Source organism: Rhinatrema bivittatum, chromosome 8, assembly GCF_901001135.1.
Source record: "Rhinatrema bivittatum chromosome 8, aRhiBiv1.1, whole genome shotgun sequence".
Classification (NCBI taxonomy): domain Eukaryota; kingdom Metazoa; phylum Chordata; class Amphibia; order Gymnophiona; family Rhinatrematidae; genus Rhinatrema; species Rhinatrema bivittatum.
The window spans coordinates 135981800-135997102 of record NC_042622.1 but is presented as its reverse complement, the minus strand read 5'-3'; the positions used below and the strand labels follow the sequence as shown (position 1 = coordinate 135997102).

The following is a 15303-nucleotide window of genomic DNA, read 5'->3' as shown; positions in this document are numbered from 1 at the left end:
CCCCTCTCCATGTGTCTTCTATTCAGGGTAGACTCCTTCCAGGCACCATCGCTACCTGCACCAAGCCCCTCATGTTACGCACTGGCATCTGCATCAGGAGGAGATCTCCTTCCTCATCCTAGAGAAGTCCATGCATCCGGTCATCCTGGGGCTAACTTGGCTTCGGAAGCACTCACCTGTAATCTCGTGGGATTCCCTCCAGGTGGCATCCTGGGGACCATCCTGCTTCGACTCCTGTCTGGCTGCGGTTCCTCGGCCACCGATACCTCTCCTGACAGCTTTCCTGGCCCTGCCTTCGCACTACCAAGACTTCCTCGATGTATTTTCCAAAGAGAAGGACGAAATCCTCCTGAAGCATCGCCCCTTCAACTGTGCAATCAATTTGCTTCTGGGTAACCACACCACCCCGAGGACGGGTATACCTGTTGTCCCTTCCGGAGACACAAGCCATGTTTGCCTATATCCGGGAGAACCTGGACCAAGAATTCATTCGGCCCTCCAAGTCCCCGGCTGGAGCCGGGTTCTTCTTCGTAGCGAAGAAGGATGGGTCCCTCCGACTCTGCATAGATTACAGGGGCTTGAACAGCATCACTCGGTGGGATCAGTATCTGTTACCCTTGATTCCTGAACTCCTCGACCACCTGCAGGGAGCCAAGGTATTTACCAAGCTGGATCTTCGTGGGGCGTACAACCTAGTGCACATCCATCCTGCAGATGAATGGAAGACCGCCTTTAACACAAGGGATGGCCACTACAAATACCTGGTCATGCCCTTCGGCCTCTGCAATGCCCCGGCAGTCTTTCAGAACCTCATGAAGGAGGTCCTGAGTGATAAGTTACATACTTCCGTAATTGTCTACCTTGACGAAGTGCTAATATATTCCAGTACTTGGCGTCACGATGTCCGCCAAGTACCGCAGAAATTGCGAGAGAATCGACTCTACGCGAAACTTGAGAAATGCCAATTCGAGCAAGAATCACTATGCTTCTTGGGGTATATCGTATCCTCTACAGGTTTCCGCATGGACCCGGACAAGGTTGCTGCCATCAAGGATTGGCCTCAACCGGTGGGAGTTAAGGCACTCCAGCAGTTCCTCAGCTTTGCCAATTTTTATCGGCAATTCATTCCCCATTATTCCCAGATGGTGGTTCCACTGACGGCCCTCACCAGGAAGGGGGCCGATGCCAAGAACTGGCCGGCCACGGCCACGCGGGCCTTTCAGGAGTTAAAGAACGCATTCCTCCAGGACACCTGCCTTCGCCACCCAGACCCTCAATGCCAGTTCATCGTAGAGGTCGATGCCTCTGACATAGCCGTCAGGGCTGTGCTAAGCCAACTGTCCACCGGAGGCAAATCCCTGCCGTGTTCCTACTACTCATGTAAGTTCACACCCGCAGAGAGGAACTACGGCATCGGTGATAAGGAGCTGCTGGCCATCAAACTAGCTTTCGAAGAATGACGCCAATGTTTGGAGGGGGCCCAACATCTGATAGTCGTCTACACCGACCACAAGAACCTGGAATACCTGTGCCATGCCCAGCATCTTAATCTACGGCAGGCGCGCTGGTCGCGCTTCTTCAGCCGTTTCAATTTTTCCGTTACCGACCAGCATCCAAGAACGTCCGGGCAGATGCTCTCTCCCATACAATGGAGACTGAAGACACTACCAACCCACCTCAGTACATTTTGGACCCAGCCAAAGTCATGCTGGCCGCATCAGAGGTGGCTCCCGCGGGTAAGACTGTGGTGCCCTCTCGTTCCTGCAGGAAAGTCTTAGCGTGGGCTCACAATTCCCTGACCGCCAGGCATCCAGGAACTGCCAGGACCCTAGAACTTCTGACAGAGTTCTATTGGTGGCCGCAAGTCAAGAAAGACATACGACACTATGTCCAGTCCTGTCCTACCTGTGTCCGGCAGAAACCTCTACACGGATGCCACTGGGGGCTCCTGCGGTCACTACCCATTCCCACTGAACCCTGGACTCGCCTGTCCACAGATTTTATTGTGCATTTGCCTGTTTCTGATGGGAAGACCGTGATCTGGGTCACGACCGTTTCTCGAAAATGGCCCACTTTGTGCCTCTCGCCAAACTACCTTCAGCGCCGGAGTTGGCTAATCTCTTCACACAGCACGTCTTCCGACTACATGGACTCCCTTCGCACATCACTTCAGACCGTGGTCCCCAGTTTACGGCGAAGTATTGGAGGTCCCTCTGCAGGAGGTTCAGGGTGCGGCTGGACCTGACAACCATCTTCCACCCTCAGGCCAATGGCCAGGCCGAACGGACCAACCGAACTCTGAAGGCCTTCCTCCGGGCCTTCGTCGGAGATCTGCAAAATGACTGGGTCACTTTATTACCTTGGGCGGAGTTTTCGTATAACCACCACAAACACTCCGCAACTAACCTGTCCCCTTTTCAGCTGGTCTATAGAAAGAGCCCTAGACCTCCATTGCCATTGCCGCTGACAGTACACTCGCCTGCGGTTCAGCTTACAGCGCGACAGCTGCGCACCCTCTGGACTTCCACCCAGGAGAAACTCCATTTAGAGGCGGCCAAGGCCAAGAAATATGCAGCGGTTCAGCTTACAGCGTGATAGTTGCGCACCCTCTGGACTTCCACCCAGGAGAAACTCCGTTTAGCGGCGGCCAAGGCCAAGAAATATGCAGATAGATCATGGCGGCCTGCTCCGACCTTCCTTCCAGGGCAGAGAGTTTGGTTGAGTACCAGGAACATTCACCTGCAGACTCCCTCTATGCGTCTGGCCCCCAGGTACATTGGCCCATTCACGATGGTGGAGCTGGTAGGGGCAGTCTCCTATCGGCTACGGCTGCCGTTCACCCTGAGGATCCACAACGTGTTCCATGTGTCTCTGCTTAAGCCGGTGGTGCTCTCCACATTCCATGCCACACCTGTGGAACCTACCCCCGCTGAAGCTGATGCTGATGTCACCTATACAGTAAAGGATGTCCTGGACGTTTGGTTCCACCGTCGCCGGTGGGAGTACCTCCTCTTCTGGGAGGGGTACGGCCTGGAGGAGAATTCCTGGGAGCCTTCTTCTCATATCCTGGACAAGTCCCTCCTCCGTCAGTTTCACTTTTATTTATTTATTTATTTTTAATTTTTTATATACCGAGGTTCTTATAGAGACTACAAATCACTCCGGTTTACATATAACAATAAACTGCCCAACAAGATAAGGGGCTTTACATAGAACAGTGGCACATATGTAACAATATAACTGGATGACAATAAAACATAATGATAATAAATATTATAGATTAACATTGTAATTAATAAAATTGTGTAATATAATCTGTATAATTTAACTATTTAACTTGGATATAGTGACATATTAACCATGCCAGATGTAAATAAGATAAAATGAGTTTTTGAATTTTTGAACTTAGATATTGTAGTCCAGTTGCAGAGGAAAATATAAATAATAAAATAAGACGAATTTTTAGAACTCAAAGATTGTAGTCCATTTGCAGAGACCTGAAGGTAGGACTTGGTATGGTGACCTAAATTAGGGGATGCTTCTTATTTGGGAAGGCTCATCCTGCCAAGCTCGAACCCTTGGGAAGGGGGCATAGGAGGGGGTGTACTGTTACGGGACCGGGCCGTGCCCCGGTCCCTCCTCTGACCTCCGGGCTGGTCTGGCCCACACGGATGCCTCCTAGGCCACGTAGGCCTGATTCGCGGCCTGCCGCGGCTCTCCCTGTGCAAGGGAGACGCCGCCGGCCCAACGCGCTTGGCCCCGCCCCCTAGGCGCGCGCACGCCCAGGAGCTGGATTCTTAAAGGGGCCAGCGCAGGAAGACAAGAGGGGACGCCCCAGATGACGTCAGACGCTGCAGGGTATTTAAACCCTGCAGCTCCAACAGGACGGGGCCTTGCAACGAGGTTCCTCAGTTGTCTGAGTGTCTAGTTGCTGCTGTAGTCCCTGGATTGCTTCTTCTGTCTTCTGGATTCCGACCTGGCTTTGTCTCCTGACTTATCTTCAGCTTCTGCTCTTGGTTTTGGTATTGACATCTGACTTCTGGCTTCTGACCCAGCTCCATCCCACGACTTTGCCTTCAACTTCCGTTCCTGGCTTGGTATTGTCTTCTGACCTCTGGCTTCTGACCCGGCTCCATCCCACGACTCCGTCTTCTGCCTTCGTCCCTGGCTTTGGTTTGGATCTCTGACTCCTGGCTTCTGACCCGGCTTTGCTCTTGGACTCCAACTTTGGCTTCTTCCATCACCCCAGGTATCAGGTACTTGCTGGCCCAAAGGATTCTCCTAAGTCCCAGCGGCTCGGGCTCTCACGGGCTCCTTAACCAAAGTTCAGAGGTTCTGGATTTTTTTATATTCAAAGATCTTTGAAAATAAGAAGGTGAAAGGTATCCTTTATACCTTGAAATTTGGATTATTTTGACTTTTATAAATACTGAAATGCTTTCAAAATCTGGCCATAGACTTCCAAAACTTACAAGGGAAATGGACCCTTGAGAAAAAGACTTAGCAGGGAGTCTATAGTCAGAAAAAGCAGGCACCATAGCACCTAGGGAGTAACGGTGAGTTTTGTAACCTCCAGAACTTGCCTTTATAAACACTCCATCCTATAAGAGTATCAGCTGACTGGTACTTTACTGATTTTTTAAACAAATTTTATATTTACCACACTAACATAGGCAGATGTTGGCTCATTATTCCAAACCTACCTACAATGTTGAAAATACTAAAACACAAGGAAGAAGAGCTAGGAATAAGATCTTAAAGGTACAATCAAGTTAAAAAACAAGGCAGTTATTTACATCTGTGTTAGGAATGGGCAGTACCAAAAGGAAGATGAGTGATCTCGAGCAGCACATGCCAGAAAGAATAGGGGGAAGGAGAACTTGGAAGACTCAGCAAGGTCAGCAGTGCATAGACATAGAAAAATAAGGCAAAAAGAATGGTGTGGGAGGGAGAGATACAGTAAAAGAAAAACTGGGGCTCAGCTGGCCATTTCTAGGTGGCTGCTTTCTCAGTTCTTTGGCATTTTGGAGACCAGCCCCCAACTCATTGCCTGCTGTTTCTCACCTGATATCGGGAGCTGTGAGGAAGCCACAGAGTGCACTCAGGTATTGGCTCCGCTCGGCCGACCCCAGCAGGTCCCGCAGCAGCTGCTCCCGGTCCTGTTCCAGGGCAGTCACCAGGCTGTCCACGGCCTGCAGGACCTGACAGGGGTCCGGGGAGAGCAGCAGAGACAGGGGGCTCGACAGCATCCCCAGACTCACCGCCTGCCCCCGGCTCTAGCGGCACGGTCGAGCCCTGGAGTCATTGTCACGAGGCAAGACTGGAGGTAAGAGACAAAGTCAAGTTTGGGGGCAATCACCTTCTGATCTTCAGTTTTGTGGAATAAGTGGGGCAATGAATGGACGACACCCCTTCCAGAGCCGAAAAAGTGTCCAGGAGGGACCGGGGTAATCCCTGCAAAAATGTGTTTGGGGTCTGGGTGGTCAGCAGCAATCAGTGGATCTCACCCACCCATCCGTCCCAGCCCACTTTCCATCCACAAGATCCCGAGGAAGGGACACGATGCAGCATCGCCTGCAAAAGCCTGCCTCTGACGTCCCAAGCTGGAGGCTCCGGCTTTCCAAATAGCAGAACTGGACCACAGGGAATAAACCATCTGCGGCACTGAGCCCCCTTCTCTGGTGTCCCTATAAATCGACTTATCCAGATCTGGAGTTTTTGCGCTTCGTTCCCCTAGACTCTGCTTGGATGTTTGTCTGTGTGTATTTCATCTGACGCCAGTTGTTCCCAAGGGGCTGTCCCTTGTATTATTATTGTAAAAGATTAATGTCTTTGTTCCTTCCAATCAGGCCAAAGGTTCTCAGAGTGGGGGGGGGGGGGGGAGGACAGGATTAACTCAGTATAATTAGTAACTGTTCTCAGTTTGTTATTTCATATTGAAAGCCGGATTGTGCCACAAGCCAAGGTAAACAAGTCGCTCACCGGGCACAAGAGAAGGGATCAAACAGATAAAGAGGGAATAGCTGGGCTGCATTCGTTTTTCTTTCACAGAAATGTAGTAGCATTTGGGGTGGGTTGTCAGAGTTTAAAAGGGGACGCACTTCTTGAGGATTCCTTTTGAAAAGCAGGGTTTCTTCATATCTGCAGACGTAAGTGCTTCCATGGACTGGCACTCAAGCACACTAGTTTGTTTCTGCAACATGAGGGAAAGGCTCCGAGAGATGGCACGGCTGTGCCACCTGCAGGCCATGAAGCTGCAGTCAACCAGGACTGGTTTCTTATCTGCCCTGTGCACCCCATGCCCTGTGCCAGTTACTAGCACCTTTTTTTCCCCCCTATTTTAGTTATTTTATTAGTTAATACAATTTTTTTCTCTCTCTAATGAAGGGCAATCTCTTCCTTTTCTACTGCACATGGAGCTTCAAATAAATTAGCTTCAGCTAATTTATTTGAAGGAAGCATAGAACAAGATGCTCCCCTCTTTGGATTATGTGATGGGAGCACAGAATATTTACTTCGTCAGATTACCCAATGGGAGCACATATTTCTGCCTGTTCAAATCAAGTTAAGTATGAATTAAGGTATGATAGAAATTGCTAAAAAACATTCTAAAAATAATACTAGTTTTTTGATGATATTTCCACACTTCACTTTTGGACATTTGGGTCCGAAGATTAAAGGTGACCCTAGGGTGGTATAATTATAGAACTTGTCAGTTCAGATACCACAGGGTGGTATGATGGTCCTTTTTTGTTTTTAACTCTTTATTTATTAATGTAGAGCACCCGGCACAGAATTGTTAGTTTCACACAGTGACAAGTAACAGTAGCCAAGCAATTAAGATCAGTTTCCCCCTTTTAAACAAATTATTATAACAATTCTTATACCAGCTGTCTGCATGAAGGGAAAAAATAAGGGATTGTCTAAGACAAATCTATAGTTAATATGCAGTTTATTATTTCCAAAATACCCAAAAGATAAAAGAATTTAGATATAGTTTAGCAATAACAATATTCCAATATTCCAAGTAAAAACAATTTGTTTCAGGTGACAATAAGAATTGCTCTTGATAATTGTCAATCAATTATCATATACCAGTCACAAATCATTCATTCTCCCAGGACAAGCAGGATGGTAGTCCTCACAGCAGGGTGACATCATCACCTGTCACACTGAGCATGCCCAGCATGCCACTAACCCCGGAGCCACACAGCATCCCCCTTCAGTCTCCTTTTTTTCCGCGGTGCTGTTGCTTCGCAGTTTGTGGAGCTTTTACTTATTTTCCCTTCAAGGAAGAAATTAGTCATTTTTTCCCCCACCTCGGGGTCCCCAATCGCAAATTGATTCCTCCAGTGTTCAGTAGGTGCCTTTTCATGTTGTTGCGGTCGGTTCCCGAGCATCTGCCTCCCGGTGGCTACTGGCCATCAACCGCGCACCGCCTTTTTGCAAAGGCGACCGGTTTTAGGAAGTGCCCCGAGTGTCCGCGGACTATGTCCATCACGGACCCACACAACATTTGTGTCTTGTGTCTGGGGCCTTCCCACAATGTCCATTGGTGTCCCATCTGTGCTCAGATGACCCCCAAAGGCCGGTGCCCCCGCCTGGACAAGATGGAGCACTTGTTTGGTTCCAAGCAATCGGCTCCATCGACTCCGGTACTGGGTACGTCGAGTTGCGAGGATCGGTCTGACTCAGGACCTTCACATTCGGTGCCCCGCTGCAATGATCAAGGGGCAGGAGATTGCCCCTCACTGTCATCGGGACATTTGAAGGCTTCTGGATTGTCTTCCTCAGTGCTGGAGAAGGACCGGGCCGAGCACCATGGGAAGCATCGCCACCGGCACCGACAATCTTAACCATCTGGCTTCGGCACCGACACCAGAGGGACATTGGCCTTAGCCAAACCCCCTCCGAAGAGGCCCCAAGGAGAGGAGGCCCTATCCTCCTTCAAGCCCTGGAGCCCAAGGCATTCCCCACCAATTTTGGTGTTGGGTACCGAGCCCCCACGGACTCCCGTGGACGCTCCGGTGATGCCCAGCCTGCCTCCTCCTTCCGGGTTGGTGTTCACCGCACCCGCATTTAGAGAGTGGTTGGACTGCGTGGTTCAACAGGCAGTGCTAAATTCCCTCCAGGGTCTCCAGCAGCCACTGACGCCGGCCCCCATACCGGCACTGGACCAGCACCCTCCATGTTGGCGCCTCTGCTGGAAAGGCTGGACATGCTGCTCGGTGCCTTACTGACACAGACTGTACCAGTGGGTCCCCCAGTGCCCTGTCTGCCACCGGTTCTTCCCCCGTCACAATCCCAATTCCATTCGTCGCCGGCAGATAGCCTCAGCCCACCTGCTCCTGAAGTTGCTGGGTCACATGGTGTCGTCGGTACATGTCACTCACGTTTTGCCTTCTCCATGATGCAACATCTTTAAATACCCCACCACGTCCAATCCTCTCTTCCTCCCCCCCTCTCCCCCTTCCTTCCTCCCCCCCTCTTCTCTTTCCCTCTATTCTAAGTTTTTGCCATTTAAATTACTTAGTTATTCTCACTGTTAGTTATTTATGTATTAGTTCATAATTTTTATTAACTTGTTATATGTACAACGTTACTTCTTCTCTTAGTTATTCTTATACTAGTTCATAATTATTGCTACCTGTTCTATGTCCAACGCTCTGACGTTTTGTTTTGTTTCCTGTAAACCGACGCGATATCCTAGGATGAACGGCGGTATATAAAAACCAATAAATAAATAAATAAATAAATGTCACCCCAATGGCCCACCTGGCCATGAGGGTTATGCAATGGACTCTGACATGAGCTCCTCAGCCTAGGTTGGAAGCATGAGCAGCCAGGGGCTGAAAAGGAAGCCCCTTCTCAGGTTGGATTCCTGCGCCCACCAGGAGAGGGAGAGCTGAAGTGGTTCGGTTTTCCGGACCAATGTGGAGAGTTCTTGAGAGGCTTGATGTCATTGAGACTGCAGAGTCCACTGTGTAATCCTTATGGCTAGACGGGCCATTGGGGTGATGTGTACCGACGACGCCATGTGACCCAGCAACTTCAGGAGCAGGTGGGCTGAAGCCGTCTGCTGCTGGGAAGGAACGCCTTGGCCACCGTGGTGTCCAGATCCGCCCCGATGAAACTGGGCCACCAGGATGGCGTCAGCTGGGATTTTGGGAAATTGACAAGGAACCCCTTCTGTGAGGACTAACATCCTGCTCTCCTGGGAGAACACCTGCAACAGGTAACCTAATCTACTATACACTAAGGATGTATGTATCATATTATGACATATGAAATGAATTATATACTTTAGATCCAAGTATTATATATCTCAGCGAGCTATAGATATACTATTCTATTATGAAATCAAGATAGAATTTACTCTGGTAACACTTAAGAATGGTAACATTACTTTGCCTTTTCACTTTAAGAATTTTCAATAAAATTCTGTTGTCTAGGAAACTCCATAGCAACCATCTCCTCTGCTACAGCAATTCCAAGATTTGAATTAATGGAACCCAACCTCCCCAAGTAATAGAGATTAAATTTATAAATACAATTAAAATCTATAGTCTCCAGATAAATGTTTATCTCTCCCAAAACACAAGATAAACACATCAAACTCACCCTCTCATTATTCACAACATCACTATAGTATCCACGCATCCAAAATGCCATGGAAAAATCCCTCAGTTCAACATTTGAACTAAAAATGCTTTAAAGCAATTTTAAAAGCAGACAAAAGCTTTTCATGATCATTTCTTAGCTGTTTATCCATACAGACCCAATTTTTCTCAAGAATTTGTATTTTAATCTGGACTCCAGAACTACTTTTAAATATAACTTTTTAAATAGACCTTTTAAGATCTCATTTTCACATAAATCATATTCTAAACAATCCTTTTCCTGACCACCACTAACAAAACTTTGAATTGTTAAAGTTTAATAGGCACTTTTGACCCACTTCCTCAACCAGTACGAAAATAAATGTGTATCTCTTTAAAAATTTTATGTGAACTTCTTCAACGCATGAATATTTAAAATGCTAGGTTTTAGAATTTGTAATTGCCCTAAAAACTTTTATTTTTAACCATAAAGAGCTTACAGGCATTACAATAGCAATTCCTGATGTCACTGATGATGTCATCAATTAGGGTCCTAATCCCCATATGGCAGGAAATCAACCACCAAGTGTAAGTTTATTTTTTTTATTTATTTACTACAACCACAATGGCAAAACTCCAACACAGAAAGACCAAGACACTGTGCCAACACTCACTGGCCGCCCTGCCTCTCCCCAGCACACCCTCCTTTCGCCAACTTTTTTATCTTTATCTATCTACTCAAACTCTCCTGAGCCAGTGGGAATCCGCACTCTCTTGCGGCACCACCAGAAGACGTCGGGACCATACCAGGAGGCATTGGGAATCCGAAGCAGCCACAGCACTCAAAAACAGCCGCCTGCTCCGGTCCTGATGTCCCTCTCTCCACTTAAACGCGGCAAAAGCCATCCACCCACTGCATCCTGGCAGCCATTTACCAGCAGTACACATGCTGTTTAAATCACCCTACACACTGAAAGCACACTCTCGCCGCTTCAACAAAAGATTGGCACCTCAGCCGTCGCCGGCTCGCTCCTCTCACAGCCCCTCCCAACCTCAAAATGCGACAAACATGCTGCCGGAGACCCCATTGCGGTACCTCTTAATTTCAGCACTAAAACACGGTGTTCAGCCATTCAAACACGTCCCTTTTCACTTTATATTTTATATTGCCAGTGGCCGCCCCCAAAAAACGGGTATCACCAAGAAACAGGGGACCTCCCAAGCCCCATAGGAATCCAGGTATTTATTTTATTATATTATTCACTTTCCTGACTTATCTACATTAAATTTCAAATTTACAAAAAAGATAAATTTTTGTGACAGAAATATGTGGATCTCAGTCAATAGAAAACAAATAAAGGAAATATATCATCGAGAAACAATAACATATCCACACCAAGCAGAAAAATATTGAGAGAAAAGAAATACATATGGGAGCAAATTAGGAAAACCATTATTAAGGAAAAGGCATTAACATAGTCTAAGCCAGCATAAAGGACACATAGCTCAGGAAGAATGAAGCACTGGGGAAGAAGTAAGTGGTCTACGCTATGGGACTCAATAAAAGATTTAAGTTGCTCAGGAAGGAAAAAAATAAAACATTCGTCCCTTTTTTTAATAACACATTTACATGGAAAACGAAGAACAAAGGAAAAACCTAAAGAGGTAACTTCCTGATGAAAAGATAAAAAACCCTTTCGCCTTATTTGAGTCACAGAAGCTAAATCAGGAAACATTCTGACAGACTGTGCTAGAAATGAGACAGGAAATCTTTGAAAATAACTTTGCATTATATTATTTAGATTAAAAGATGATATAAAGGAGACTAATAAAGTAGCATGACCTATAACTTCCAAAGAGGTACTTTCTAGAAAATTAGACAAATCACTTGGAAAGCAAACGTTAACCCCAGGTCCAGAGGTTGTCTTTTTGGGAAGGAAATAACAAGTACTGACAGAAGGCATATTATCAGAGGAAAAACCCAGCTTCCTGAAAAAACCTCTACAAAGTTGAAAAAGGAATCTCCCCGACAACTTTAGGAAAATTAAGGAAACACAAATTAAGATGTCTAACATTATTTTCCAAAAGTTCAAGACATCTAGAGAGGGCCAAACAATCCTTCACAGTGGCTACATTAAATTCCTGGACATTCTTCAGGGAATTTTCAACTTTAGAAACTTTGGAAATCGCCGAATTAACCTGGGTTTGCAAATCAGTCACATTTTGTTGGAAATTAAGAGAAAATTGGTCCATCTTGAAATTGAGCAGCTTAAGAGAAGACCCAAAGCCAACAATTAAATCCCACGGGGCTTCAAGTGTCACCGCCTCAGGACGAGAAGGTATAAACTCACCACTGTCGATATTCACAGCTTCCCGGGATAGAAGAGGTGGGGGAAAAACCTAACTCGGGACCCGAGCCCAGTCCAAATCCCGATGCTCCAGACGCCGAAAGATCTTCTATAGGACGCCCAGAAGAAACCCCAATGGAAACGGGTAAGAGGGGTGAGCCTGGTTTCAGCGGCGAGTCTCAGAGAGAAACCCCCTCCACCGTGGGCGCAGAAATCGTGTCATCATGAGGCACTGTGAAGGCACTCTCCAGAACAGTTCAATGTGCTGGAGGCTGGCGAAATTCCGGGCTCAAGGACGCCTCCTCTGCAGGCAAACACAGTTCTCCCACACCTCACTGCACACCAGACTCCTCGGCTCCAAGCGATGGTTAATTGTTGTCCAGAAGGGGGAAAAGGGTTAGGCGGATAAACCCGAACCTTCCCCTTATGCTTGGGAGGCATCTCAAGCAAGGCAATTAGAAAAAGGAAAAAAGAAAAAGGACAGCGAATGCAGCATGACCTCTCTATACCACCATCTTGTCTCCTCCTCATGATGGCCCTTTTTATATAAATAGTCATATCAGAAAAGAGTTTGTTCCTGATTAAAGGGTTTCAATTCGTATGCATACATTTGTTTTATTATTTGGACTTGGATAGTATGCTTGGGTATTGGGAATTTTTCTTTGTGATTTTACATTGCCCCTTAGATCTTTACCATTTGCTTTACTTGCTTCAAAAAAACAGAAGGCAGGGTTTAAACTGCACAGAAAAGTTACAATCCTAAACACCTCACTAGGCAGGCTGGATGGGCCATGTTGAGCTTTATTTGCTATGTTAATATGCAAAACTTGTTTCTTTCATTTCATAAAATTTTGTTTTTACTAGCATCATTTCCAAAGGCACCTACGAATAAAGGTGCCTTTGGAGTTTGGGTACTTGCTAGATTCTTGTGGCCTGGGTTGGCCTCTGTTGGAGTCATAGTGCTGGGCTTGATGGACCCTTGGTCTGACCCAGCATGGCAATTTCTTATGTTCTTAAGGAAACATCTGTGAAATGCACTTTGGGAGTCAAGATTATGCTTCATTGCACACGTGAGAATATGATCTGCTTCAGATCTATGCAGAAACACCACATCATGACTGTTTGCATCCCCCTCCTCCACTGCGGAGGACTCCAGTTTATAGGCACTCACCTGGGCCATTTCAATATTTAGAGCTAGTTAAAGAGGATCAGTCTCTCCCTGGGATCCAGCCTGAGGCTGTGCATGTACAGAATCAATTGTTTGTAATGCAGTCAGCCCCTTCCTATAAGCTGTGCTGGGAATCTGAGGTTATGTTCTTACTGGAACCCCTGGATTAATCAGATCAACCCGATGGCATGAGACTAAGGAGAGCAGAAGTGTTAACCTTTAATACTCTGCCTCTGAGGCTCAGATTGGCACTGCCTTAGGGCGTCTCAACCCTTCAGGAGCAGAGCCACTGCCACCATGGTAACTAAAACAAAGCTTGACTCAGTCAGGCAGAGGATCTCAGGCCTTTGCCTGCTCACACCTCATATGCTCCTGTTTACAGAAAATCCTTCTTAGCTTTGCTAATTTTTTACATTAAAAAGGGTAAGAAAAATGTAATAATCAATCACAGAGGCATTGAACAGCTCTGTTTTTCAAAACCTGCACTTTTTCTGAATCTGTTCTCAACCCTGTCAAAACACATTCCCGCTTTCAAACATCCTGCCTTTTCCTTTCCTTTTGTTTACAGTATTAGAAATAAATACTGATGCTGTAATCCAACCTACAATTAACTGAAGATCCCTGAGAGTGAAATATAAGAAACAGATCAACTATTAGGGGTCTGACGGGTACTTGTGACCCAGACTGGCCACTGTCAGAGACAGAATGCTGGGCTCGATGGACCTTGGTCTGAACTAGCATGGCACTTCATTATGTTCTTAACATCATCCTTAGCTCATTTTGCTTTTATCTGATGAAGGATGCAGAGTTCTCGAAGCTAGTCACAAAATTATTAAGTTAGTCCATTAAAAAAGTCTCACCTAGAGCCTGTCTGTTGACTTTTGTAACTACTTTTTCAAATTTACTAACGTGGCCACCACACTACTTCATTCAAGTCTGTTCAGTGAATGCAGGAATGTGAACACTCAAAATGTGTCAAGCTTCCTTTTGCTTAAAATTGATCTGCAAAACGGAGTTTTGTTGCCAAGATGACAAAGAGGGTGTAGCATTCTTGCTATACATGGAACATGGGGCTGGTTCCTACAGAGAGAGGGCTCACATAGCCCCCAGAAGGGAGAGCCAGATAATATCTATCCATGGATCAAAGACGAAAGGGTATGAGCTAAATATTTTAATCATATCAGCAGCACTATTACAACAAGGTTGGGCAAAATATACAGTGTCACACTTCCTTCCTCTTTCCCTATATTTTTTTTTCTAAAATGCCCCAGCCTGGGGCACGATATGGCACATCATAAATGCCTTTTTAGTTGGTTGTCATTGGTCCATGTTTGAAGAAATTCCATTTCCTCCATCATAGAATTACAGACAGTCTAATAGGTTATTTTGATGGCATGGGAGAGCCTGTAGGTTCTGCACCACACCAGAATCCACCTGACTGTGCAATATTGAAAAAAATCATGTACAAATGTAATAACTGCTGTGTCTTGGTACTTGGAGTTTCAGGGCACTTTCACCCATCTTCACAAAGTTGTGTTATGCATTAACAGGCAAAAACATGCACTATTTACCGCAATGTTCATTATTTCTCTGGGACCTATTCACTAATGTGCATTTTTTCACATGAACGATGAATACACCTTTGTAGATAAGGGTATTCATGATAGAATAGAAACCTAGAATTTGAGTGCAGATAAGGACGAAAGGCCCATGTAGTCTGCCCAGTTCCATCCCTGTCACAATGCCATAGACCCCAGTCAATCTCTGGCTTTCTTGTCAATTCTTTGCAACTAGGGATCATCTGTGGCTATCCCAGGATTTTTTGAATTCTGATGTGTTTCTTTGTGTAGTTATCCGCTTATGCAATAAGATTGGAAACGTGGAATATAAACAAAATAAAACATGAAATGCTGCACCAGCTCCCCTAGGAGGCTCTCCCATGCATCCACCACCATTTCTATAAAGTAATAAGATATTTTGGCATTTGTAGATTTTACAGCTGCATTATCTGTGTAGTTCAAAACAATCAGCTTACTCTAGGGCTTCAGAACTCACCCAGGGAGTACAATCCCTAATGCAGAAGTGAAGGTAAATAAGTCGCTCACCAGGCACACGAGAATGAATCAACAGATAATGGGGGAATAGCTGGGTTGCATTAAATTTTCTTTCACTGAAATGTAGTAGCTTT

At 46.2% G+C, this 15303-nt stretch overlaps 1 protein-coding gene across 5 annotated transcripts in view; it reads right to left on the bottom strand.

Moving 5' to 3' along the window:
• The window catches only part of LOC115096351, a 95917-nt gene extending 90162 nt beyond the window's left edge, over positions 1 to 5755 (bottom strand). For 3 of the 5 annotated variants that reach the window (XM_029610813.1, XM_029610814.1, XM_029610817.1), the window contains exon 1: positions 5065 to 5755. In XM_029610813.1, the coding sequence (XP_029466673.1) occupies positions 5065 to 5249 (185 nt within the window). In that variant the 5' untranslated portion in view covers positions 5250 to 5755. The remainder of the gene's footprint in view (positions 1 to 5064) is intronic. The other 2 variants (XM_029610815.1, XM_029610816.1) reach the window with 1 other exon arrangement.
• Between the last annotated feature and the right edge of the window lie 9548 nt (positions 5756 to 15303).